Raw genomic sequence first — 24,352 nt, forward strand, 5'->3', positions numbered from 1 at the left:
TAAACTTGCTATCTTGGCTACATTTGTAAAACCCTCTAGTTCCAAATACGGTATTATAATCGCACTTGGTTGAAAGTAAGTATGAGAATGGACCCGGAACCTAGTGTCTTCCTAAAATTCAGATAAAAATGATAATGAATATTTTTTTGTGATGAGAAGCCGAATTTAAAAAAAAGTAAAGAATACGCAGAGTTACATATTCGGCAATGTTCGCTGCTATCCCACGGTGTGATTCGCCCATCCACAACAAAGACATTTTGTAGATGTGAAATAGAAGATAAGGAAAATTTGATGTGAGAAACTGAATTTGTTTGAAGATTGAAAGTAGTTGATGAAAATTATTTGTTGATGAGGATAATTTATAGGGGTGGACAAATATTAAATCAATTGGTGAAAATAATGTAGGTTAATGGAACTTATGAGTGCATGCATGCAAAAAACCTGTGTAGCATATTCCTTCAAGGATTCCCTGCTTCAAGGATTCCCTGGCTGATTAGACATGGAACTGCAAAATATGTATGCGTTCAGACCCGCCAATTGAATGGCCGAGCTAGGCCTGCCATCGTGTTGACTCTCCAACCAATGGAAGAGTTGTTGCTACACACGTTTTGGGTCGTCCAATGAAAGGACGAGCTTGGTCTTCACGCGTTTTCTATCGTCTAACGAAAGGACGAGCTATGTCTGACTGCCTTTTTATCCACCCAATAAATGTCCAAGTTAGGGTTTAGGGTTTTGTATCCTTGGAAATCGTTTTTTGACTATAAAATAGGTCTTTAATTGTATTCATTGTCAACAATCCAACTCTCCTACATTCATATCTATATCTAAATGGCTCAAAGAAATTTAGTTGTGTCTATCCATTCTAACGGGTCAATTTTCACAGATGTTGATGAGGGATTCTCATTTAGCAATACAAATGTGCATTTATTCAAAATCCACATCAATTCTGACTTCCATCATCTAAAAGATCGAATTGAAAAAAAGTTACGAAGTTGTGTTGAAGACATTATTTATAGTCATCCATTAATTAATGGAGACGATGATACCGTCTTTTACGTAATGACACCTATTGAGAATGACAAAGATGTCAAGTCAATGTTTCAATGTCATATAAAGTTTTCTCAATTACCCACCATTGAGATATATGTTCGTCTACTTGAAAATCTTGAAACATATCTGAAACAATCCATACAGTCACACCAGTACGAAATGAGTCAAACCATTGACGAAGAGTCAACTCAAAATAATGAACCTTTCGTACCGAATGAAGAGGTTGGCGAAATTAGTGAGGATGATCAAGAAGAGGTCTGATTTGAAGATCTATTTGGTGCTAGCGATGACGATGGCAATGAATATATCATCGACACGCCGACCGTAGCACTAAGAGCTCAACCGATTAGTTTGTACAACCCACCTCATCACATGCAAAATATAAGTTTGGATGATGCTGAACCAATCTCTATTTTTGGAATTTTCATACCAATTCACAATGCTGACAAAATAAAGGAGGGCATCGAGTTTGAAAATAAGGAAGCCTGTGTTGTTGCGTTGCAACAATGGCATATAAAACGTAGTCTAGATTATTCTGTGACTAAATCTGAAAATATACGTTATGACATCAAATGTAGAAATTCTGCATGCAATTTCAAATGCAGGGTTTCTTTGCGTAATTGTAACTCAAAGTGGAGAGTTGGTAAGTCTGGTGGGCCTCATACATGCACAACCACTTCTATGTCACAAGACCATATAAAACTCAATTCAGAAATGATTAGTAAGAGCATAATGGAGCTTGTAAAGCGCGACACTTCTCTTAAGGTGAAGGTGATCATCGCTCATGTTGCTGAAAAAATACCTGTATATAATATCCTACAAAAAGGCATGGATTGCAAAGTGTAAGGCAATTGAGTCGTTGTATGGAAATTGGGAGACATCTTACAACGATCTGTCGTAGTGGATACTGGTAATGAAAACATATCTACCAGGTACTATTATAGAATTACAATCCTTACCTGTGATTTCAAATGATGGATCACACTTGGGTGACCAAAGGATCTTTCAGCGTCTTTTTGGGGCGTTTCGACCATGTATACATGGTTTCGTGTATTGTAAACCTATTGTGCAGGTTGCTAGAACATGGTTGTATGACAAGTATAGAGGGACTCTGTTGATGGTTGTGGCACAGGATGGGAACGAGAACATTTTTCCAATAGCGTTCGCATTGGTTGAAGGTGGGACAAAGGATGCTTGGAGTTTCTTTCTTAAGAATTTGAGAATACACGTTACTCCACAAGCAAATTTGTGTCTAATATCAGACATACATGAATCAATAAAGAGTGTATAATATAATCCGGAAAATGGATGGCAGTATCCTCCGCCTTCACACGTCTATTGCATTAGACACATTGCGCAAAACTTCATGCGTGAGATTAAAGACAAGGAACTACGCAAAATAGTTGTTAACATGGGTTATGCATTGGCATAGGCGGAATTTAACTACTATCGGGGGGGGGGGGGGATCTGAAGAACAAACAATGACGCTTTATCATGGATAGACAACATCCCTCGGGAGAAGTGGGCAAGGGCATTTGACAGAGGGCAACGCTGGGGTCACATGACAACTAATCTGGAAGAAGCAATGAACTCCATACTCAAAGAAACCCGAAACCTTCCAATCGCTGCATTGGTCAAATCTACGTACTATCGATTAGGATCATTATTTGGTAAAAGAGACCATCAATGGACAAAAATGTTAGCCTCTAGGCAAGTTTTCATTGATAACTGCAACAAGGGGATGGCTGAGGAAGTCAGTAAAGCTAACACACATAACGTCATGTAATTTGATCGTGAGAGATTCTATTTCATGGTCCAAGAGAAGATTAATTAGAATGATGGTCAACCAACCGGTACATTCAGCGTTGATCTTAGGAAACAACACTGCGATTGTGGGAAATTTCAGGCATTTCACTTACCTTGCTCCCATGTAATCGCAACATGTTCGAGTATACGCCAGAACTACTCTATTCACATACCAGGCGTGTTCAAATTTATTAACGTCTTCAAGGTCTATAAGGAGAGTTTCCTAGGACTTCCCCATGAGGAGAATTGGCCACAATGTGAAGGATTTACTCTTTTCCACGACGACTCTATGAGAAGGAGGAAGAAAGGGCGCCCAAACAACACCCGGATTAGAATCGAGATGGACAATGTTGAAAAGGAAAAGAGAAGGTGTGGGATTTTCCGGGAAATAGGACACATGTGTAGGAAATGTCCAAATGTTGCAGGACCCTCTAGATGATTATGTTTTTTTTTATTATCAACTATTATGCACGTACTATATATCAACCCTTGTGTATTAATAATGTCTTTTGGAAACAAACATTACGGAATACATTTGATAATCAAAGGCTCTTGGTTACAAAGTACAATCACAACAACTTAAATTCTGAGAGGTTATTAAATAACATCAACAACAACAACCTACACAAGTGGGCCTTCAACTCCTCTGTTAACTTCACCACTATGTGCCGAAAGCATACACTGAACATCTTCATCATTTTCTATACGATCCAGGTAATACATGTACGTACCATCGGGGCTTGCATCAGCCAACGTTATGTATGGACAACGATACTCTACTTTTCTCACCTTCATACGACGTCCGCCCAATTGTCGAAAGCCAATATGGATGGATGCAATCAGTGTTCTGAAATTCCATTGCGGATCGAGGCAAACACTGATTTTTTTCACCTTGTCCATAAAATACAAGACCCCAAACAGACATTCTTACCAAAATAATTTGATGTGTGATCTGAATTACATTTCTACAAGTCCTGCTATTTATAGAAAATTAATACATGAATATTCGACCAATCATTGGCCGAGACAGTACAAACACAAAGCAATTTCTCGGTCAATGAAAGTCATTGGTAATAACTATATTATTTAAAAACAATATTAATTCATTAGATCTATTAAATTAATTTAAAAAACAAAAAAAAAATAACACTTCATTCACTTGGCATCCATTGGCCGAGTTCATGCATGGGGAAAAATTCATGTTAGTATTCGTCCAATCAATGGGCGAGTCAATACAGGCAATTTTCGTGCATCAGCAACTCGTCCTTTCAATGGGTGAGACAAAGGAATAAAGTGGGGCATTCTGGAAAATTATTTTCAAAACGGGATATATTGGAAATATTATTTCAAAAATGGAGCACTGCGATAAAAAAGTCATAAAATTACCCCGGGATATTCTAGTGTTCAAGCTCATGAAGGATGGATTTTTATGAGTTCCGTGCAGCTGCACTTAGTGTTCATAAACTTGAAGCACTTGACCGGTGGGACCAACATGCCTCATGTGCCTATGAAATTTTGAAAAGAATGTAAACAGAAGAGCTATAACGATTAAGGAACTGGCTTCGGTATGCTTGATTTGATTATGATTTATAACATACTGACTTTTGAAATCCTTTATGCTGATAATATTACTATGTCAATTTTTTTTCTTAAAATGAAGATATCTAATAATTTTCTTTTCGAGACAAAATTAAATTCCAATCTTATAATTTTTATTTTATTTAAATTTTTTTTTAGAATAATTTTAATTTATAAATAAAAAAAAAAATATATATATATATATATATATATATATATATATATATATATATATATATATATATATATATATATATATATATATATATATATATATATATATATATATATATATATATATATATATATATATAAAATAGACTTTAAAAATTGACTTTTAAGTCTGTGGAACAAGCAAGTTGAACCTAAAGATATGAACCTAACGAGTTAAACAGGGTTATTCGTGAAATTATAATGAATCGAGTTTGAGCTTAAAAAAAAGTTCATGACGAACTCGAGTCGAGATTTGATCCGAATCAATTCTTATCGAGTCGAGCCGAGCTGAGGTGAGTTCGACTTGACTCGACTCATTTCCAGCCCTAAGTCTAACTAAGAATCTATTATTGCATTCACGAACTAAACACACTGAGATCCGACATTATTTTCTTAGAGATCATGTTGAAAAATGGGATGTTGTTTTTGAATATGTTGACACTAAAAATCAACTTGCTGATATTTTTACAAAACCATTGTTATCGAAACCTTTTCACAAGATCTGTAGGGATTTGGGAATCGTAGATACCTTCTACTTTAAATAGAATGAGAATTCTATTTAGTTTCATTTTCTATGTATATTTTGTTTTCACTAACACTATTTTGTAGAAAATCATAATTTTGCCGACTACATTGGTATGTCTATACAACTCTTGTATCCGGTTTTATATCATTGTGTGTATGTTTATTCTAGACATGATCATTGGTTTTATTATTGTGAGTGCAACTTATGTTAGATGTGTTTTGTATGATGTCAAAACTAGGATACTTTAACATTAATGTATATTGGACGATATCCTCTGATTCTTTATGTGCATCATAGCATTAGGAAGCATATAATCATTTGGAAATAACTTGGAAAAAGTCACATGCTCAAACATGCATAAAAAATCAGGTTTTTATGAAAAATGCCAGTACAAGTCGACACATACGTCTACACGTCCACTCATATATGAATTTTCTTGACTATAGGTCGACACCCATGCTGAAGTATTAAAGCGTGTAGCCTCTGTTTCATGTTCCGACTTTTCGGGTCGACACATAAGGTGTGTATGACAGCCATAGGTCGACGCATGACCTTAGACAGGCCAACCTATGCATCAAATAGGTCAACATATAACTTTCATAGGTCTATCTATGCGACACATTTTTTCAAAAATTCATATTTTCTCCAAGTTCTTTGCATTCCTTTTTGTCTTCAATCACTCATGCATATAAATACTACATACATGCATCTTTCTCTAGTAAGGTTTCTAGAGTGAGTAAAACCTACATGAATCCATGATTTCAAAGCATTATCACCATCTTCTCCATCTATGCATACACACAATCAAACTACACATAATCATGTTTTGATTGGGTGCCATCTAGATTAGGGTTGATAACGTCCAATTAGGTTTGTTGTACCGATAATATTGGGTTGAGAACTTTGAGGGATTCAAATCAGAAAACCGAGTTGGGGCTTTCCTTCAAGATCTCTTAGGGTTTGAAGGTTTTGGACAAGATTGTGCAATTCAGATCCGATTGAGTGAAAGCCCCGGGACAAGGGGTGCCTTGCAAGGGAGTAGTGTGAGATGGTGGATCGTGTTGGCATATCTTGGGTTTCAACAAGTGTGCGCTTTGGATTAATTCAACAGGGTGAAAGCCTTGAGACAAGGAGTGCCTTGCAAGGAAGTAGCAAGAACAGGTGAATTGAAGCGACATTATTGGTTACTTGATCAATCTTTGATCGAGGGTTTTGGAGGTGGTAGAGTCAACATCAAACTTAGGGTTTATAGAGTTTGATTTCTTCATCTCTTGTATACACATATTTTGCAAAGTAAGATTTATTATAATATCTCAATTTGAATTTGAATTGAGGGAAGATGTACCCATAACAAGGTCGATTGGGGAATTGCCTAAACAAATTCTTGTGTACTCTCCCTCTTTATCTATTTTATTTTGTGGTTTATAAATTTGTTGAATGCATTGATCATTTGACCAACATTGTTTGGATCATAATTTTGAATGCGTTTTGAAATTTTTATTATTGTGTAGATCATAAACCATTTGGGTTTGATTGGATTTGTAAGAATAACAAACACTACATAAAGTGTTCGACAAATATTGTTGATCTCACACTAAGTGTTCGACAAATTGCTTGACTTATTTTGTGTGTGTTTTGTTCGTTGGAGATAGATTTGTCCTATTATATTGTATTTAACTAGTTGTGTTTAATTGTTGTTTATTGACCTGTTGATTATTATCATTGCATTGACACCTCCACACATATCCAAGCTTTTCGATAGTAGGTTTAGTTAGATGATTTTTGACCCGGGAAAAATTTGAAACTTGCTTCCGCGCTATAAACGTTTTCAAAACCAATTTTGGTTCAAATTTTAACTTGTGATCTATTCACCTCCTCTAGATCTTGGCCTATAATCTAACAAGTTATATTACGAGGTCCGGTTTATTCCGTGCTTAAGATTTGCTTATTAGATAATGGCTACCGAACCTAAAGGGGCGTATAATAAAGCACCTATTTTTACCGATGAGAATTATGGATATTGGAAAGCTAGTATTTTTATCCATGTCAACTCTATTGATAAGGGTGTATGGGATGCCATTGTCAATGGTCCTAACAAAATTACAATGACCAATGGTGAAGGTGCCACCGTACGAAAACCGTAAAGTCAATGGAATGATAATGATAGGAAGTTGTGGTCACATGATTGGAAGGCACAAAATATTCTCATATCCGCATTAGGTGTTGATGAGTATTATCGTGTTCCCCTTTGTGAAACCACCAAAGCTATGTGGGACGCATTAGAAGTTACCCATGAGGGAACTAATAAGGTCAAACAAGCTAGAATCAAAACATTGAATCAAGAGTTTGAGCTCTTTCGTATGAAGCATAGTGAAACCATTATTGACATGCAAAAGAGATTCACATATCTTATTAACTGGTTGAATGCTCTAGGTAAGCCTATTTCCAATGATATTGCTACTAGTAAGGTTTTGAGATGTATTAATAGGGAATGGAAACCCAAGGTCACCATAATCAAAGATGTGAATGATCTTGAAGTACTTAATGTCACTACTTTGTTTGGCATATTGGAAGAACGTGAGAAAGAACTCACTTGCTTGGAAAAACACAAAAAAGAGTATGAAAAGAAGATGGAGAAGGAGAAAGGTAAAGACAAGGAGGAAGTAAGGAAGTATCTTGCTCTAAAGACTTCAAGCTCAAAATCCTCAAAGAATGAGCTAAGTGATTGTGAAGAAAGAGATGACAAGAATTCCGATGATGATGATTTTGGGTTATTTGTTAAAAAAATACCAAAGGTATATAAGGAAGAATAAAGTCAAGCACTCTGGAAGGAACTTAGCCAAATTTAGAAAGGAATTCAAGTCCTCAAAAGATGATGAGAATAGGAAAGGTAAATTTAGAAGCTCTTGGTATAGTTGTGGTGAAGTTGTTCATTATAGACCGAAATGTCCCATGATTAATAAAGACAAGGAGAAATGGCAACACAAGAAATCTAGAAAGTCTAGAAGAGCCTATGTTGCTTGTGAGAGTGCAAGTGATTCCTCAAGTGATGAAAGCTCTACTCCAAGTGTATAATCGACCCAGATTTGTCTTATGAAAAATGGAAGGAAGAATAAAAATGTAAGTCCTTCTAAACTTGAGCTTATTAGTGATTTATCTTATTCTCAATTACAAGTTGATTTTGATAATCTTCATAGATAAACATTTAATGTTGCTAAGAAGTTAACTTCATAGGAAAAATATTTTTACAATTAGAAGCTATTGTCTTAGAATCGGAAAAGAAAATGGAAGCAATTAAGCTATCTATGTTAGATATTTAAAAGGAAAATATTAAGGATGAAAAACCTTCTAGGTTTGATTGTGAATCTTGTCATGATTGGCAAGAAGAAGTAAATGTTCTTCGAGTCAAGTTAGACAATGCCTTACAACCAAAGATTTCATTTTCTGTTGATCCATCTAAGTTTGAAAGGTCTTTGAACCATTCACACAAAAAGCATAAAATTTTCAAAAAGGATTCAAATGGAAAAATCACATCTCATCAAAACCTATCTTGTCATTATTGTTACAAGAAGGGTCATACTATTGAAAAGTGTAAATTTAGGAAAGTTTTTGTTCCTAAAGAAGCTTCTCAATGGTTGATCAAATGCAACCTTGATTTCACTCACTTGTAAGGATCCAATGAAAATTGGGTACCTATTTCCCTTGTTTAATTATACTGGTTGAATGTCTTATTCTACGAAAAGATGTGGTATCTTGATAGTGGATTTTGAAGACATATGACAGGTGATATATCTCTATTCATTGACTTTGTTCTAAAGAAAAGGGGTTCGTCACTTATGGAGATAACAACAAGGGAGCTATACTTGGAAAAAGATAGTGTAGGTAATCCCTCATCTATTATTATCTCCGATGTTATGTTAGTTGATGGTCTTAAACATAACCTTCTTAGCCTTACTCAACTTTGTGACAAGGGATTTAAAGTTACTTTTACAAAAACTTATTGCTTATTTGAACATAATGAAAATAATGATTGTATGTTTAAAGGCTTGAGGGTTAATAACACTGATATGCTTAACTTAAATGGTGTATCCCTGATTAGAACTAAGTTTCTTGCTACCATGAGTGAAAACTCTTGGTTATGGCATAAACGCCTAGCTCATACCAACTTTGATTTACTAAACAAAGTAACCTCAAAAGGTTTAGTCATTGGTCTACCAAAATTGAAGTTCACGAGATACCACCTATGTGAAGCGTGTCAAATGGGAAAGAAAACAAGAGTGTCTTTTAAATCGAAAAATATAGTTTCAACCTTGAGACCTCTTGAGCTTCTTCATATGGACCTCTTTGGTCCCTGATAACATGAAATAATATCACATTTTTGGACTCGATTTAATTAAATTATATTATTATTTGATTCGATTTATTTCATATTATTCGATATTACTTGGTATTTTCCTTCTATTTATTTCAGGTCACACTATTTGAAGCATACGTGAAAAAGAAAGAAAAGGAGGTGCAAAAAGAGGATAAAAAAGCAATCCACTAAAGCCCAACCCACAACTACAAGGAGAGGCGATGTGATGCTGTGACGATCTCCACACAAGGTGTGACGAGTGTCACGCCCTCCTGCTAAGTGTTACGAGCGCCACACAAGGTGTGACAAGCGTCACACCCCAATTCCTATATTTTTGGCTTTGACGCGTAACAGAAGCACGTTCACCCTTTTCTTCGCTTGACCACTTGACGTGTGACCAAAACCTACTGAAGGACGTTGGAAGAAACGGTCACTTGATGGATTGGTATAAATAGATCCAATGGTGGAACCCTGCAGACTCCTCTCTCAATTTTCTAGTTTTCGACACCGTGCATTATTTTTACTGCTTTTTAATTTTCCAGCACTCTACTTTCCTAGCAATTTTTATTTCCTTTTCTTTTCCAGTCAATTTTCAAAGCATTCAATTAATTTTCTCACAATAGTTTATACACCGGAAACTATTGTGTAACTTTTACTGGATCTAACCTTACGTTAGATCATAGTATTTTATTCCTTCGCCTTTATTTTACTGTCTAATCGAAGATTGCGAAGAACAAATCCAACCGGTCTGTGGTGGAGTGTTCAAGCATCGAAGCTAGGAATAATCAAGATCTCTATTAATTTTACAGGATCTTTAATTTTATTGTTTTAATTTATATATGCTCTATACTGCTGTTTATCTATACTGTTTGTCTGACATGGCTGTATTTAAGCATAATTATTGTTTAGGCTTGTTTAGCATGTCCGGCTAAATAAACTTAGGTATCGGTATGTAAAGTAAGCGGAATAAAGGAATCAAAACTAAGTTGGTTTAAATTTATTTAAAGATATAGTCACTCTTTTTATGGTCTCAATTTACAGGGTTAATACCAATGTTTTTGTAAGAGAGTAAAAGATGTAAAGAAGTTAAAATCAATAGAACGACGATTTGAGTTTTTAACTGGACAGTGTAAATTGGACATTAACTTTAAATCAGGGCGAAAGCAATTTTTAGAGTTAATTAAATTCTAATCATTTTCAAAAAGTATTTTTAAAGGTTAAATGTGAGGACGAGGGTTAAGCATTTAAGTTTAATCATATAATCTAAGTCAACAGAGCGAGAGTTTGAGACGAGGGTGTTTAAACGGTTAGTGTTTTAATAAAAAGAGTTTCTATAGGTTCTATTGTTTTCAAAAAGTGATTTTAGTTTTAACTAAATAGTGAGAGCGTACGTTAAGGTAAAATCATAGTCTATTCAACAGAGCGAGAGTTTGAGAAAAGATTTTTAATCAATAGTGTCTAATGAAAGGACTTATTTTAAAACTAAGAAACCAACGAAGATTTGATTCCCTAATTACGACGAACTACATACCGATATCCGCGTTATTCGATATTTAATCTAGATCTCATTTTAGTTTTACTTTTCCCCATAATCATCAAAGTATCATCCGCCTTAGCTTTACGAAGTGACCTTAGAAAACGGTATATGGATTCATAAGTCCCTGTGGGATCGATATCTTTTATTACTACGCGATTAGACTGTGCACTTGCAGTTAATACCCCAATAGACTCATAAAGTCGCGATCAAGTTTTTGGCGCTGTTGCCGGGGACTTTTATTTAGTCGATGTCGTAACTCTTCTGTTACGCTGTAGAGACTAAGGCAATTTTTTATTATTTTTTCTTGTTTTTCGTTGATTTGTATGCCACACACTCGCTCACAAGGCGAACCGTATTACTTACGAATCAACGACATTGAACGATATCTCCGAGTCTTACGACGAATTCAAGAGTATCGTGCTGCAAACAATCTTCCTCCAATCGAAATTCCTGATCTCAAAAATCTTCTTCCTTCGCCGATACCCGAGATGGCAGAACCAGCTCGTGCTCTTCGAGATTACGCTGCTCCATCGCAAGATGAGCCGCATTCGAGTATTGCTCCACCCGCAATTGAAGCAAACAACTTCGAACTTAAACCTTCGCTGTTATAGGCAGTGCAACAGAATCAATTCTTTGGAAAACCTACCGAGGATCCAAACCTTCATTTATCCGTATTTGTTCAATACGCTGATACTGTTAAAGCTAATGGTGTCACTTCAGAGGCAATTCGACTTCGTCTTTTTCCTTTCCCGTTAAGAGATAAAGCTAGAAGATGGCTTCAGTCTCTTCCTTCCAACTCAGTCACCACATGGAATGAGTTGAAGAAAGTCTTTCTTGCCCGATATTTTCCTCCAAGCAAAACAGCTATGTTAAGAGCCCAGATAAATGGATTTAAACAGAAAGATAACGAGTCTCTTTTCGAAGCATGGGAAAGATACAAAGACATGATGAGACTTTGTCCATACCATGGTTTAGAGGACTGGTTAGTAATTCATACCTTCTATAATGGTCTCTTATACAACACAAGATTAATAATAGACGTCACCGCAGGTGGTGCGCTTATGGATAAACCTTACGCTGACGCGTATCAACTTATCGAAAGCATGGCCCAAAACCATTATCAGTGGGGAAGCGTCCGAACAATGGTAGAAAAACCTCAAACGAAAAGTGGCATGTACGAGATAAGTAGCCTTGATCATGTTAATGCAAAAGTGGATGCTCTTGCCCAGAAAATTGAAAGTTTAAATGTATCACCTCCAGCCACCGTGGTTGCCGTGACTCAAAATTGCGAAGTCTGTGGAATCCAAGGTCACACTCCTACAGATTGTCAACTCCTAACAGGAATCCAAGCAGAGCAGGTGAACTATGCTCAAGGAAATCCTTACTCGCATACCTATAACTCAAACTGGAAGAACCATCCTAATTTTTCATATAAGAGTAACAATGCCTTATACGCACCAGGACAAGCTCCCAGTCAAGCCCCAGCTATACCTCCTGGATATCAAAAGCCGACCCCATCTACGCCTAACAATAAAGTTCCTAGGAAATCCAACTTGGAAATCATGATGGAGAACTTCATAGCTTCTCAACAGCAAACCAATAAAGATTTCTTGAACCATAATGTACACACTAACGAACTGATTAAACAACTAGCAAGTAAAGTAGATGCCCTGGCTACCCATAACAAAATGTTGGAAACACAAATCTCACAAGTAGCTCAACAACAAGCGCCTACTGCTGCCCCAACTGGTACATTTCCTGGACAGCCCCAACCTAACCCGAAAAGCCACGCTTATGCAATTATATTGAGAAGTGGAACAGAGGTAGAAGGACCATCTGATCCAAGAGTTGAGAACCAAAACTCTAAAAAGTCAACTGAGGAAGAAGATAAACCTAAGGAAAAGGAAGAGAGTAATAAGGAAACCGTAGAAAAGAAAGAACCTTATGTACCTCCACCGCCTTACAAACCACCTATCCCTTATCCTCAGAGGCTAATTAAAACCAAAGACGCGGGCCAATTTAAAAAATTTGTTGACCTACTAAAACAATTAAACGTCACCATTCCTTTCACATAAGCTATTACATAGATGCCCTCGTATGCTAAGTTCTTAAAAGAAATTCATTCTAATAAAAGGAAACTTGAAGATAGCGAAACCGTTACACTCACTGCTGAATGTAGCGCTATAATCCAGAATATGCCTCCTAAACTTAAAGATCCTGGTAGTTTCTCTATACCCTGTCACATAGGAAAATTTGTCATATACAAAGCTTTATGCGATTTAGGAGTCGGTATCAGTGTTATGCCCTTGTCCATATGCAATAGACTTGAAATGGGAGAATTAAGACCAACTAAAATGTCTGTGCAATTAGCAGATCGTTCCGTTAGATATCCCGTAGGAATTCTTGAAAACGTTCCCGTGCGCATAGGTCAATTCTACATTCCAACCGATTTTATAATTATGGACATAAGAGAAGATGAAGTTACCCCCATTATATTGGGAAGACCATTCTTAGCAACCGCCGGTGCTATCATAGACGTAAAACGAGGACGACTCACTTTCGAAGTAGGAGAAGAGAAAATTGAATTCATTCTTTCTAAATTTTTGAAAGCACCTGCAATAGAAGACACATGTTACTTCATGGATATCATCGATGAATGCATAAAAGAAACAGAATTAGAAAATGATGAATTAACTGACTGTCGTGTAGAAGACAGACTGAACCAATGTTTAGCAGTAACATCGGATTCTACGCAATGCCTTAAGAAACCTACCCTCGACCTGAAAACACTTCCCAAAAATCTGAGATATGAATTCCTAGACTCAGAACTTGAACGACCTGTGATAGTCAATGCAGACCTAGGAAAACTCGAAACCGAAAAACTCCTACATATCTTAAGAAAATATCCGACCGCACTAGGATACAACATCACCGATCTTAAAGGGATAAGTCCTTCTATTTGTATGCACCGCATCATGCAAGAAGAAGATTGTAAAACTTCTAGGGAACATCAGAGGAGATTAAACCCGATCCTGAGTGAGGTAGTGAAGAAGGAAGTAACGAAGTTATTAGAGGCAGGTATCATATACCCTATATCTGATAGCAAATGGGTTAGTCCTGTACACGTAGTACCAAAGAAAGGAGGTATAACAGTTATCGAAAATGAAAAAGGAGAAACTATAATCAAACGAATTGAATCGGGATGGAGAATGTGCATTGATTATAGAAAGCTAAACAAAGCAACCCGAAAAGATCATTTTCCTTTACCATTCATAGACCAGATGTTAGAACGATTAGGCAAACATTCTCATTTCTGCTATCTGGACGGTTACTCAGGCTTCTTTCAAATACCAATTCATCCTGATGACCAAGAAAAGACAACGTTCACATGTCCTTTTGGTACCTTCGCTTATCGACGAATGCCGTTTGGCTTGTGGAATGCTCCTGCAACCTTCCAAAGGTGCATGATGGCAATATTCGCCGATTTTCTTGAAAACATCATGGAAGTATTTATGGATGATTTTTCCGTATGCGGACAAAGTTTCGAAGAATGTCTTGAAAACCTAGAAAGAGTTCTAGAACGATGTGTAAAAGTAAAACTAGTACTTAATTGGGAAAAATGTCACTTTATGGTACAAGAAGGAATTGTTTTAGGACACATCATATCAAATAGAGGAATTGAAGTAGACAAAGTCAAAATAGAAGTAATCGAAAACCTTCAACCTCCGAAAATTGTGACAGAAGTACGAAGCTTCTTAGGACATGCCGGTTTTTATCGATGATTTATTAAAGGTTTCTCTAAAATAACTAAACCTTTAACCGGATTATTAATGAAAGATGCTGAATTCATCTTCGACAATAAATGTTTAGAAGCATTTCAAACGCTTAAAGAAGCATTGATCTCCGCGCCCATAATACAGACTCCGGATTGGAATGAACCATTCGAAATAATGTGTGACGCAAGCGACTACGCCGTAGGCGCTGTTTTAGGACAACGAAAGGATAAAAAACTTCACGTCATATATTATACAAGTAGAACTCTAGATGAAGCACAGATGAATTACGCCACGACCGAGAAAGAACTTTTAGCAGTAGTGTTTGCACTTGATAAATTTCGTTCTTACTTGGTCGGAGCTAAAATAATCGTTTACACTGACCACGCTGCCATTAAGTACCTCCTAACAAAAAAGGACGCTAAACCCAGACTCCTAAGGTGGATCTTGTTGTTACAAGAATTTGATTTGGAAATCAAAGATAAAAAAGGAACTGAAAACATAGTAGCAGATCACCTTTCTAGACTTGAAAATCTGGAACCGGAAAGAACATCGATCAACGATGACTTCTTATACGATAGACTTATAGCTAATTTGGAAGAAAATAGAGCTGATGAATAGGTAGAGACCACCTTGGTTGTATGCGTTACACCATGGTATGCCGACTTTGTCAATTATTTAGCCGCCGGGATGGTTCCACTTGATTTGTCCTACCAACAAAAGAAACGATTCTTCCATGACATAAAACATTATTATTGGGACGACCCTTTACTTTTCAAAAGAGGCCCCGATGGTATTTTCCGTCGGTGTATACCTGAATAAGAGATAGAAAGTATAATCCAACATTGTCATTCCGCTCCTTATGGTGGACACGCAAGTACATCCAAGACCTGCTCTAAAATCCTACTAGCCGGTCTTTATTGGCCAAACATATGGAAGGATGTGCATGCTGCTGTCAAGAAATGTGATAGATGTCAACAGACAGGAAACATATCTAGACGTGACGAGATGCCACAAAAGGGCATTTTGGAAGTAGAGATTTTCGACGTGTGGGGAATAGATTTCATGGGACCTTTTCCACCTTCTTTCGGTAACAAGTACATACTCGTAGCGGTTGACTACGTATCAAAATGGATTGAAGCTATAGCTTCTCCAGCAAACGACACACGAGTAGTAACTAGACTCTTTAAGAATATAATCTTTCCAAGATTTGGTGTCCCAAGAATAGTAGTCAGTGATGGTGGATCGCATTTCAAATCTAAGATACTCGAAAAACTATTGTTTAAGTATGGTGTGAAACATCGAGTAGCGACACCCTACCATCTTCAAACTAGTGGAGCAGTGGAAGTTAAGGGAAAATCTATGGAAACATTTATCGTAAACGGGCAACGTCTGAAACATTATCACTATGATGAAAACAATGAAGACTCGTAAGTCCTGAAATTAGACGTATTGTCTCCTAAATCTATAGATTAACATTTACTAGTTTTATGTCGAGCTTGCGACATTAAACAAAGCGCTTCGTGGGAGACAACCCACAAATTTTTACTATCTTTTCTTTGATTATTCTTTTGATTTTATTTAGTATTCATTCTTCATTTATTTTATTTTATAAAAAATTTCTTCTTTTCTTCTTCCGGCATCTGGCCAATCCCTGACTAAATTCTTGTTTTTTTCTTTTCTTTAGTTAACACTAACCTGATGGGATAAATTGATCGTATGGGTATCAAATTTAGAGGGAGAGCTCAGAGACAAAAATTTGAAGAACTTTCTGAGAGAGAGATGCACCCAACCTTCTATGCTGATGAAGATGCAATGATCGTACTTGGGCTAAGAGATAGTGTCCTGTATCTGCTGAATCAAATAGGGTGGGAAACCACTCCTATCCACAGACAATTTGTTACTTACCGAAGGCTAACTCTAGAATTCCTTAGCTCCCTGATCTATTTACCAAACCATGGAAAAGGAATAAACCGAGGTTTCATTCAATTCAGGATGTTCAATATGGAGTATCAATTTAACATTCAAGAGTTTACTAACCTTTTAGGGTTCCCTACCTCTTTTGATACATTCACCATGAGCCAAGAAGACCTTTTTGAATATAGAGAGCTTGAACATTTTTGGGGAAGTTTGACGGGTAATGACGACCCTGAGGAACATGAGTTTCTCTCTGGAAACATACATAACCCGACTTTTCGCTATTTCCACAAAATCCTAGCACACACTCTTTTTGGAAAGAGATCAAACATTACCACAGTATCACGTGATGAACTCTTCATAATATTTTGTGCTTCCCAGAACCGTCCAGTGAATGGTGCCACCTATATGTTGGCGAGTTTCGGCCGCCTTATTCAAGCTGACCGTGCACCGATTCAAATAGGAGGATTGATAACCATGATTGCCAATGCTATTGGATTGCTCCAACCCATGCTTGACTCGAACCCTTTCTGTGGCATCGAGTCTATGAACATACATTTCCTTTTCAACACTTTGTTTATCAGAAACCTGGGACCTGAAGAGTTTGAATTAATAATTAATAACCAAGTTGTTTACCTATTCACAATGCCTAGTCCGATAACTAGTGTTCATGACCGAAACAATTGGCTTTACAACCTGGATGGAATACCTTCTCCTGTTAGATATGTTGAATCCATCCAAGATTATGAGATTCTTGGCGACCAGATTCCTTATGCCGAGTCTGATCCACAGACACCAACTGGTTACCATGATGCAGCCTCTCCACCTCATCCTATTCCGTCCGCAGAATCAGCAATACCAGATCTTAGACATCATCTGCCCGGAAATGATTATAATGCCGCTATTCAAGCTTTGATGTCAGAACAAGCTGCCATGCGAGAGGAGTTAAATATGATAGGACATGAAATTCTGTAATACATGAGCACTATGACAAATCATTTTCCGGCCAGAGATCCTGCAAGTGGCTAGAAGTTTTTAGTTAATTAGTTTTAGTATTAGGGAATCTATAGTTTCATTTAACATTGTTTTAATCTTAGTATTTGTTTTTCCATGTTTTCTTTTACCTTCAAATGTTACATTATGTTTATTTTATGAAGCTATCGCATTATTGGTTCAATTTTATTTATGCAGTACCTACAATTATCAATAATGATATTTACTGTATGCTACTTACATAGCCTATTAGAGAAAAATATATATACACTATGGTGTGTAGTAGAGTAGCATGCATGACAATTCAAAAATATAACAATAGCAAAATATAATAAACATAAACAAAACAAAATAAAAACAATAAAATAATAAAAACAAATTAGGAAGCACCCACGAAAGTGACCGTTGCAAGCTGACTGGTGTGACGAGCGTCACACAATCCATCACGGTCGTCACGCAAGCGCCATGTGACGCCCGTAACACCTTCTGTCACGAGCGTGACTACTCCAGAATAGGTGAACGTTGGTGACCGTTGGGGACACGACCGTTACCCCCCCACCGTTTTATTTTCCCTATTCATTCACCTCTTTACTCCATCCCACTCACATTCCTCCACATTTATTTTTCTCTCACACACTCCTCTTCCAACTTCCAAAAAATTTTCCTATAAATACCTACACTTCATTTCTCCCTAAACCACATCATTCCAACAAACCACTCTATACAAATACATTTGCACCCTCTTTCCTTCTTTCAACCCACCTATCAATATGGCGGAAAACCAACAATTCGGAAATATCATCTTCCGATCCGAAGATGATAACTATCAACGAGAGCAATTCGATCGGTTTCAACAACGAGGTGTCATCTCTACCAGGTATCCTGATTTAAATTGTTTACAAGAATTAGGATTACTTCAAGGTGTGCAATGGATGCTTCGGCTTGCTGATTTAACCTTTCTTTGCACACACAATCAACCTACCTGCCCATCACTCACCTTAGAATTTTTAAGTTCTTATTCATACACCACTCCAACCGGTGAAGACGAGTACTTAACCGGTACCGCAACTTTCCGCATGTTCAACACCGAGTACTCACTATCCCAGGATCAGTTGAGTGCCATGCTACAGTTCCCTGTAGGAGACCAAGTCCACCCAAGAATCCCTCCGAACTCACAGTGGCCCATAAACGCCTTCGACCTCTTTAGAAAAATATCCGGTGTGGAAACCGATAATTGGGATGCACTACTTGCTTCACACATACACAACCCAACCATCCGGTATTTTATCCGCATTCGGCAAAACACCATTTTCGATCGACCCAACAACAACAAAGTCAATGCCAAGGAATTATTCTTCCTCCACTGCGTCTTTGCAATGGATACAAAGGTAAACACTGCTTCTTTCTTATTTCACCATATCCGCACCCTATGTGCTAGAGGCCGCCAACCTTTCGTGATTGGAGGATTAATAACCTCCATAGCACTTGGTTTGAATCTAGGGGACCGACTTCAAAATTTACAATCTTTGCCAGCTCCAGCCGCTTAATCAAAAATAGGGTAGGCGGACGGTATTATCTTATGGTGAATAACCAAGAAGTCCCAAGCGTTGTTTTACCCAACATTACCCTCACAGATGTCACCAACCCCGACCGATCCATCTACGACCTTAATGCTCCCGAAGCTACCGAGCCTACACAAGCAAACCCGGCCCCGGACGAGTTTGAAGAAATGGAGCAAGGTGATCAAGGTCTTGAACAACAGTCAGCCCCGCTTAACCCTTCCGAGAATGCAACTGGTCCATCCTCCTGACGTCGTCGAAGAAGAAGGCCAGCAACTAATGATGACATCATGGATGCTATTGATGCCATGCATGCATAGAATAACGAAGTGATGCAACTGATGCGCCAGATGCAACATCAACAGGAAGCAAGGAATGCAATAACCGACTAGCGGTTCACTGATTTTCTCAACAGGTTTGATGACTTGGAAGTACGTCAACGCTCAGCGGGCCCGAGAACAAGAGGACGCAGGCAAAATTGAGCATATTTATTTTATTTTCCTTTCTTTTCGCTTCTCTTTAAAACATTGGGGACAATGTTTCACTTAAGTATGGGGGGGGGGAACCTTGTTTCCGTTATGATTATTTCTTTTCCAACATTCCTCTTTCAAGTATGTTATCTTCCCTTTCATTGTTATTTCCTTATCTAAATATAATATATTTATTTTAAGTCGAGTCCCTAGTGTAAAAATCTTGTATTATCTTTTCCCCTCAATTTTCTTGAGCCATAACAAAAAAATAAAATAAAATTTAACACTTAACACACTCAATAAGTATAAAGGTTGCTTATTTTATCAAACTTGAGTAAAATTAAGACGAAAATTATTACCGCCCCAACGCTCTAAACACCTTAACATGCTAGATCAGAAAAGTACCTATTATACCAATCCCTTGAACTTTTAGTTTTATAGTAACCCCGAGTAGTTTATACGAGAAGTCGGCACCATCTTAATAGTAAAGTACGTGGAGAGCCGATGAATATAAGTGAATGATTCCCAAAACAACATAAAAAATATATATAAGGAAATGCACTAATTAAGTTAGGTGATCCTTACCAGATCATTTAATCCAAAGGTTGCGGACCCTACAAAAGCACGATATGAAAGATCCATTATGAGTTGGTTCAGCTGGTATCTGGTGCTGAACTTGGTAGGGCGGACTACGGTCCGATCCCCCGCAATTTACAATGAACTAAATAACGAAGTTATCCAACTTATGTACCAGAACTTCCAGCTAAAAAGGGAATCAGAATCGCTAACCGGTTACTCCACTATGTGCGTGAAAAGATAAAGGGCTTAATGTGATTTCGCTAAAATGAAAACGGGTGAAATAAGAGTAAAAGAACTAGGATAGCTACAATAGCGTGACTCGAACTGGTTTGCATAAGGTGGGGTTATTTGAGGTTGTAACGGTAGTTGTTGATGTTGAGATTAAGCTCAGGTTATTCCTAAACAAGATTTACTTGCAACCTACTACGAATTGATGTGTGTTTGGAAATTTCATCTGGCTAGCATTTTAAACCGATTTCTACATTGAATCTTGCTTGAGGACAAGCAAAAGTCTAAGTATGGGGGAGTTTGATAACATGAAATAATATCACATTTTTGGATTCGATTTAATTAAATTATATTATTATTTGATTCGATTTATTTCATATTATTCGATATTGCTTGGTATTTTCCTTCTATTTATTTCAGGTCACACTATTTGAAGCATACGTGAAAAAGAAAGAAAAGGAGGTGCAAAAAGAGGATAAAAAAGTAATCCACTAAAGCCCAGCCCACAACTACAAAGAGAGGCGCTGTGATGCTGTGACGATCGCCACACAAGGTGTGACGAGCGTCACGCCCTCCTGCTAAGTGTTACGAGCGCCACACAAGGTGTGAGGAGCGTCACACCCCAATTCCTATATTTTTGGCTTTGACGCGTAACAGAAGCACGTTCACCCTTTTCTTCGCTTGACCAGTTGACGTGTGACCAAAACCTACTGAAGGACGTTGGAAGAAACGGTCACTTGATGGATTGGTATAAATAAATCCAATGGTGGAACCCTGTAGACTCCTCTCTCAATTTTCCAGTTTTCGACACCGTGCATTATTTTTACTGCTTTTTAATTTTCCAGCACTCTACTTTCCTAGCAATTTTTATTTCCTTTTCTTTTCCAGTCAATTTTCAAAGCATTCAATTAATTTTCTCACAATAGTTTCTACACCGGAAACTATTGTGTAACTTTTAATGGATCTAACCTTACGTTAGATCATAGTATTTTATTCCTTCGCCTTTATTTTACTGTCTGATCGAAGATTGCGAAGAACAAATCCAACCGGTCTGTGGTGGAGTGTTCAAGCATCGAAGCTAGGAATAATCAAGATCTCTATTAATTTTATTGTTTTAATTTATATATGCTCTGTACTGCTGTTTATCTATACTATTTGCCTGACATGGCTGTATTTAAGCATAATTATTGTTTAGGCTTGTTTAGCATGTCCGGCTAAATAAACTTAGGTATCGATATGTAAAGTAAGCGGAATAATGGAATCAAAACTAAGTTGGTTTAAATTTATTTAAAGATATAGTCACTCTTTTTATGGTCTCAATTTACAGGGTTAATACCAAAGTTTTTGTACGAGAGTAAAAGACGTAAAGAAGTTAAAATCAATAGAACGACGGTTTGAGTTTTTAACTGGACAGTGTAAATTGGACATTAACTTTAAATCAGGGCGAAAGCAATTTTTAGAGTTAATTAAATTCTAATCATTTTCAAAAAGTATTTTTAAAGGTTAAATGTGAGGACGAGAGTTAAGCATTTAAGTTTAATCATATAATCTAATTCAACAGAGCGAGAGTTTGAGACGAGGGTGTTTAAACGGTTAGTATTTTAATAAAAAGAGTTTCTATAAGTTCTATTGTTTTCAAAAACTGATTTTAGTTTTAACTAAATAGTGAGAGCGTACGTTAAGGTAAAATCATAGTCTATTCAACAGAGCGAGAGTTTGAGAAAAGATTTTTAATCAATAGTGTCTAATGAAAGGACTTATTTTAAAACTAAGAAACCAATGGAGATTTGATTCCCTAATTACGACGAACTACATACCGATATCCGCGTTATTCGATATTTAATCTAGATCTCATTTTAGTTTTACTTTTCCCCCTAAATATCAAAGTATCATCTGCCTTAGCTTTACGAAGTGACCTTAGAAAACGGTATATCGATTCATAAGTCCCTGTGGGATCGATATCTTTTATTACTACGCGATTAGACTTTGCACTTGCAGTTAATACCCCAATAGACTCATAAAGTCGCGATCAGTCCCTCAAGGACCAAAAGCATAGGTGGTAAGTAGTGTTGCTTTGTGATTGTTGATGATTACTCTAGATTTTGTTAGGTTATCTATTTGTATAGTAAAGATGAGACATATCTGGCGTTCAAACAATTTGCAATATTGTTCCAAAATAAGATGAAATTTAAAATTGTTTCCATCCGAAGTTATCATGGAGGAGAATTAGAAAACCTCTTCTTTGAGAAGTATTGTGAAAAACATAACATTGAGCATAACTTCTCCGCTCCTATAACTCCACAACAAAATGGGGTTGTGGAGCGCAAAAACCGTATTTTAGAGGAGTTGGCGAGGACTATTCTTAATGAAGGTAATCTACCAAAGTATTTTTGGGCCGATGCCATTAGCACAACGTGTTATGTCTTGAATAGGATTCTAATACGTCATATTTTAGACAAAACTCCCTATGAACTACTTAGGGGGTAAAAAACCTAATGTTTCTCATCTTCACATTTTTGGATGTAAATGTTTCATTTAGAACAATGGAAAGGATAATATTGGCTTGATCGCTGCAAAAGCCTATGGGGGTATCTTCCTCAGATACTCACAATCTAGTAAAGCATATAAGGTTTATAACAAAAGGCTACTTATTGTTGAAGACTCGGTTCACATTACTTTTGATGAGTCTTTTCCGAAAAAATGTTGGGAAATGATACTCTTCTTGTTCAAGTTTATGTCGATGATATCATTTTTGGATAAACTAATATGCAACATGTCAAAGAGTTTTCTAAGCTTATGCAGGGTGAGTTTGAGATGAGCCTCATTAGGGAGTTGAATTACTTTCTAGGTATTCAAATCAATCAACTCAATGAAGGCACATTCATTTGTCAAACCAAATATTATAATGACTTGCCAAAGAGATTTGGCATGGAAGGTGCGAAATCGATTGACACTGCAATGCCTACAAATGGCAACTTGGAAAGGAATGAAAATGGCAAGGACGTTGATGTGAAAAAGTATAGAGGTATGATTGGTTATCTTCTATATCTCACTGCATATAGGCCGGATATTATGTTTAGCTTTTGCATGTGTGTCCGTTATCAATCGACTCCTAAGGAATCACATTTAAAAGTTGTTAAACACATTCTTAGGTATCTTTATGGCACTTCTAAGTATGGGCTTTGTTATTCCAAGGGAAGTGATTGTAATTTTGTCGGTTATACCGATTCCGATTTTTCCAGTTGCAAATCGGATAGGAAGAGTACTACTAGAACTTGCCACATTTTTTCAAATTCCTTAGTTAGTTGGCATAGCAAGAAACATGTTTTCGTTGCTTTGTCAATTGCCAAGGCGGAATATGTAGCATCCAGTAGTTGTTGTGCTTAAATTTTGTGGCTTAAACAATAACTACTTGATTTTGATATTAAACTATTACATATTCCTATTATGTGCGACAATATTAGTGTTATTAATCTAACCAAAAATACGGTGCTACATTCTCGCTCTAAGCATATTGAGATTCGTCACCACTTCCTATGAGATCATGTTGAGAAAGGCGACATCGTATTTGAGCACGTTGAAAGTAAAAATCAACTAGCAGATATCTTTACAAAACCACTTGTGACCGAACTGTTTTTCAACATTCGAAGGGAATTGGGGATTCTTAACGTCTCAAATCATGTCTAAGTATGGATTGTTGCATGCACTTTACATGTATTTAGTTTCTCTAACTTTCTTTGGAAGTTATCTTACATAAGAGTGCATTCTT

General features: G+C 36.9%; 1 protein-coding gene and 1 non-coding gene across 2 annotated transcripts; one reads left to right on the forward strand and one right to left on the reverse strand.

Annotated features, from left to right (window-relative positions):
- Positions 1–11,930: 11,930 nt before the first annotated feature.
- On the reverse strand, positions 11,931–12,037 carry LOC127098988 (small nucleolar RNA R71). Its single transcript, XR_007793664.1, has one exon. It is a non-coding gene; the product is annotated as a small nucleolar RNA R71 (small nucleolar RNA).
- An 11,312-nt stretch (positions 12,038–23,349) lies between these two features.
- LOC127094227 (secreted RxLR effector protein 161-like) lies at positions 23,350–23,970 on the forward strand. Its single transcript, XM_051033086.1, has one exon. It carries the CDS (start codon positions 23,350–23,352, stop codon positions 23,968–23,970), a length of 621 nt encoding a protein of 206 aa, XP_050889043.1.
- The last annotated feature ends 382 nt before the right edge of the window (positions 23,971–24,352 follow it).

This window comes from Lathyrus oleraceus, chromosome 6 (assembly GCF_024323335.1).
Source record: "Lathyrus oleraceus cultivar Zhongwan6 chromosome 6, CAAS_Psat_ZW6_1.0, whole genome shotgun sequence".
Classification (NCBI taxonomy): Eukaryota; Viridiplantae; Streptophyta; class Magnoliopsida; order Fabales; family Fabaceae; genus Lathyrus; species Lathyrus oleraceus.